This window comes from Teleopsis dalmanni, unplaced genomic scaffold (genome assembly GCF_002237135.1).
Source record: "Teleopsis dalmanni isolate 2A unplaced genomic scaffold, ASM223713v2 unscaffolded_contig_0428, whole genome shotgun sequence".
Lineage (NCBI taxonomy): Eukaryota > Metazoa > Arthropoda > Insecta > Diptera > Diopsidae > Teleopsis > Teleopsis dalmanni.
In genome coordinates, this window is record NW_024031810.1 from 9,393 (window position 1) to 13,974 (window position 4,582).

Consider the following 4,582-nt stretch of genomic DNA (forward strand, 5'->3'; position numbering starts at 1 on the left):
CAAATTTTCGAGTAAATGAAGCATCTGAGAGAGCGTATCATCCTTATCGAAATTTGAAAATACTACACAGACTTGTGTTGATGTGTGAATCAGCTGTTTTGGTTTGAATTTACATTTATGTATTGTTTATTTGTGCGGCAGTGGTGTTCTCACCAGATCTTACCAAAGATTTTACCAAATAGCGTAATTTGTGTTACGCTCTCAGTTTGTACTTTACTTATGTTTTACTTGAGTTTTACTATGAGTAGCTCGTGGAACAGACCTAATTCCTAATAACAGAAATAACACACAATACAATTACACAATATTTATATCGAAACAGTCGCCCAAATGTTTGGCCGCTTCACAACTATTTGCTTAGATAGAGAAAATAATGTTTTGCACACAAATTAGCAATTTTAAGTGAGCAACTAGATGTTTTTTGCTATACTCATTAGCTTCCGCAAGCATCTGATGATCTCTGTGAATTTCGTTCGCATAAACAGAAATTGTAAATTATTGTTTTTATGATCTTTCTTTGTAACTTTTGCGGCAGTCAGCTTAGTTTTCTGTACATATATATTTTTCATGCTTTAAAAAAATGAAACTCAACTCGTGGCAACTCTATTCATACAACAGGGTTGGTAATGATTTTTATGAGTTGACAAAAGTTAATCACGGCTGGCAGCAGTAAAAGTTTAGTTGTGAACTTATTGAAGCTTTATTTGTTTATTAAAAAATAAATTGCAAATTTTGATTCATTTTATATATATAAAGAAATATTTCATTAAAACCCTAATTGTATTTTTAATTAAAACTTTAGGAAATATAAACGGCTGCAAAGTTTAGTTTATTTAAATATAATGCAGAGTGTATTCAATACTGTCAAAGGAACAGCCCTAAATGTAGCGGAGTACCTGACACCTGTTTTGAAGGTACCCTTTTCCACATATATTGACATTGTCATATAATGCATTTAATATTTTTTGAGGAATCCAAATTCAAAGAAACTGGGGTGTTAACACCAGAAGAATTTGTTGCTGCGGGAGACCATTTGGTCCATCACTGTCCAACTTGGCAGTGGGCTGCTGGTGACGAGGCTAAAACAAAACCTTATCTACCTAAAGGTTGGTCATATTTACATTTAGCTTCTTCTTAATGATTAAATAAATTTACTAGATAAACAATTTCTTATTACACGTAATGTACCGTGTTATCGACGTTGTAAGCAAATGGAATATGTGGGAGAAGAGACTGTGGTTGAGGAAGAAGCTGGAGACGGTGGTTGGGTTGAAACACACCAATTAAATGAAGATGGCACAAATGAACTAGATGACAAAATATGTGAATTGACTTTAAATGAAAACAAAGTATGTTTTATGCCGCAAAATATGTTAATAGTGACGTGTAACGTAATATATACTTTAAGGAAGAAATGAATACACCTGATAATGAAGACGAGTCTGGAGCCAACGACATGAATGATGATTTTGACGATGATGATGATGACGATGCAATCGATATGGATGAATTTGAAGAGAGTGGTATGCTGCAATTAGTTGATCCTTCAGTAGCTACTACTACGAGAAGAACAGAGAAAGACAATGCGTGCTCCTCAAATGCTACGTTGACTACTTCTACTGATGCGGGTGATTCCGTGCTTCATACTCGCACATATGATTTACATATAACTTATGATAAATATTATCAAACCCCACGACTATGGGTGGTTGGTTACGATGAGGTTTGCATTTAAGAACACATTATTAATGAATGTTAGAATAAATTTTTGACATATTTTTTAAGAATCGAAAACCACTGACTGTGGAACAGATGTACGAAGACGTCTCACAAGACCATGCTAAAAAGACTGTCACAATGGAAAGTCATCCGCATTTACCTGGTCCCAACATGGCATCAGTGCATCCTTGTAGACATGCTGATATTATGAAAAAGATTATACAAACTGTCGAGGAGGGTGGCGGAGAATTAGGTGTTCACATGTATTTAATAATTTTCCTGAAATTTGTGCAAACAGTCATACCAACTATAGAATATGACTTCACACAGAACTTCACAATGTAATGAAAAAAGGCTCGCATTGCTGAATGGTTTGACCAAAATATTTAATGCCTATTTTATCTTATCACTGACAAAAAATTGACATGTTGCTTAACTCAATTGCTTTTAATATATATATTTGCCTAAGCTTAAAGCACTTCTTATAAGTACATTGATGTTCTTCGATTACAGTCATTTTTGATTACAAACATATATATCGTGTAAATATTCGTAGTTAGTGTCTGAATAAAGTAAAATGCTGCGTTTGAGATCACAGAGCATATTCAACGATTTTTTTAATTATAATTACTTTTATCTATTTTTTTTAAACAAATATGATGTGATTCAGTGGACTCAACAATTATTTGATTTGTAATTAAAACTAAATAATATTATATTTTTAATTAGTCATTGAAAATTGTTCGGCGACACAGTGACAGCTGTTGCAAAGCGCGGATTCGTTGATGCTCATAGAGTGTCTGTGCAACGTTTCCAGTTTTGCTTCAAAGAGTATGTCATCGATTGCCTTTTTAACAAATATTTTTTGGTCATTTCGTAAACTGCTGTACTGCATCATCCAACCACACGCTAACACTTCATCCTCTTCATAACTTGATTTAAAACCACGAAATGTGATTTTTGTTGGTTTTACGTGAGGCGGGGGAATATGTGAAACATTAGCCGTCATATGACTAGAAGCGGGTATGTGCTATGAAGAAAATATATATTATACAAGCTATGACAGAATTATTAAAGTAAATATTATACCTGAGTATTATTTTCTTCGTACACATCCAACGAATCTTCTACTTTTGGTATCTCTGGATTTCTATATAAAATTTTAAGTCTTTTTGTATGTGGCTGCAATTAAAAATAAAAAAATACATATTTAAAGAAATAAAATTTATTTATATCACTATTTTTTTAAATTGAATTTTTATTAATTTTTTTAATTAAAAATTCACTTACTAAAGTAATTAAAATTACATAATAAAAATATTCTTATTTTTAATTCAATTTTTTAATTGTTAACATTGAATTATAAATGTATTATTATGTTAAGACTAGATGAGTCAGTGCACTTGAGCACTTTTACTACTTTTCTACGCCTTGACTGGATTATTGTTTATCATTTCATCAGACTAAGCAATAATTGACCTCAGTTGTAGATTGATAATAAAAATAGTCAGTATTGCATAAAAATTTCTTCATTTAATTAAATTTATATCAACTATGATATAAACCCTTCCTCACTTCACTCACGCATGTAGTCAGTGTTCACTTTGTAATTAAAAGAATATAAAAATATGTTTACGATTAAATTTGAAAATTTCTCTTGAATACTACTACATAAATAGTGTTTTTCATCATAAGTAGACTTTCAATAATATTCGATATGCTTAACTATAATCTGAAGTTAGCATAAATGTAAATAAAATTATTTTTTTTTACCAGTTAAGAATGTATATATAAGAACATGAAGTATATTGAACGAATCTTACAATAAAGAAAGCAAAGTTAATTTAAGATTATTATTAACAATATTAAGTAGATCAACAATCCTAAAAACCAATATTTACAATCTTTTATTAAAGTCAACGTTCGATTTCAGTTTCTTTTATATTGAAACAGAAATCATCTTCAGATTTTTGAACAAATTTAGATTATGCGGTGATTCACATATCATCTAAACGATTATCAAGAAAAAACCACAAGAATATATTATGTTATTGAAAAGAAGGGATAGTGCACTGCGACCTAAAAGATCTATTGTGCCCCTTAGTCGGATTAGAGTGTTTTTCCAAGTCGGATTTCTTTAATGAAAGACAGTATAGAGTCTATTTTTCCTAGTGTTGGATTCTTATGATCCATGAAATACGCTTCTAGTTGTTTCTTCTGCTTGTTCATATGTGCCTAGCACTCCCCAAGCGCATGGTATGGAGTTTCTTTCTCTTCTTTATTTCTTTAGTATCTGCAGTCTGAGTTGGATTAAATTCCTAACTTGGATATATGATTATTCAATCTACAGTGACCATTCAAGAAGAAAGTAAGGTACAATTTGCACATCCATAAAATTTTAACATTGCAAAACACTTTAGAATTGTAAAATCAAATTTAATTAATTACTTCACACTACTTTTGTTTCTGTCTTCTCATGATATTAGAACTTTAATGGTTCAGTATAATCTATTGCTAGTAATATAACATAATATAAAGTATATTTTAAAATATATTTTTAAATATATTTTTTTTTACCTCATAATTCAAGTCCATTTCATCTTCATCTAAGATATTGTTTGGATCCAATTCTTCGTTATCACTTTGTATAGGTTTCTTGTCTTCATTATCATTTTCAAAAAAAGACTCATCCTTACTTGACGACTGCAAAAAGGTGATACATAATTAAAATAGTTTGACATCAATTATATATATATTAGTTATTAATTTTTATATGTAAAAGTGGTAACAGATACAAAAAAGAAAAATTATTTATTAAACAATTTTCGATTTTAAGAAAGTTGTAATAAAAAAAATGTATTTT

At 30.2% G+C, this 4,582-nt stretch overlaps 2 protein-coding genes across 3 annotated transcripts; one reads left to right on the top strand and one right to left on the bottom strand.

Annotated features, from left to right (window-relative positions):
* Window positions 1-647: 647 nt before the first annotated feature.
* LOC119663457 (ubiquitin-like-conjugating enzyme ATG3) lies at window positions 648-2,323 on the top strand. Of its 2 annotated transcripts, XM_038073062.1 has the most exons (6): window positions 648-675; window positions 803-914; window positions 971-1,106; window positions 1,159-1,349; window positions 1,409-1,723; window positions 1,786-2,323. In XM_038073062.1, exons 2-6 carry the CDS (start codon window positions 843-845, stop codon window positions 2,062-2,064), a joined length of 993 nt encoding a protein of 330 aa, XP_037928990.1. In that variant the 5' UTR covers window positions 648-675; window positions 803-842; the 3' UTR covers window positions 2,065-2,323. The 2 variants fall into 2 exon arrangements, with proteins under 2 accessions (XP_037928990.1, XP_037928989.1); XM_038073061.1 differs by having other exon boundaries at window positions 653-914.
* A 97-nt stretch (window positions 2,324-2,420) lies between these two features.
* On the bottom strand, window positions 2,421-4,422 carry LOC119663459 (the record flags this gene model as incomplete). The annotated part of the gene is made up of 3 exons (XM_038073063.1): window positions 2,421-2,749; window positions 2,809-2,901; window positions 4,297-4,422. Coding segments are annotated over 3 exons (528 nt in total), but the record flags the coding sequence as incomplete, so codon positions are not given.
* Window positions 4,423-4,582: the final 160 nt, after the last annotated feature.

Coding starts and splice junctions, on each gene's coding strand:
- LOC119663457 (XM_038073062.1), top strand. CDS start 843: ATGCAGAGTGTATTCAATACTGTCAAAGGAACAGCCCTAAATGTAGCG. Junction 1,107..1,158: donor AAAACCTTATCTACCTAAAG/GTTGGTCATATT, acceptor TAAATTTACTAG/ATAAACAATTTCTTATTACA. Junction 1,724..1,785: donor GGGTGGTTGGTTACGATGAG/GTTTGCATTTAA, acceptor ATATTTTTTAAG/AATCGAAAACCACTGACTGT.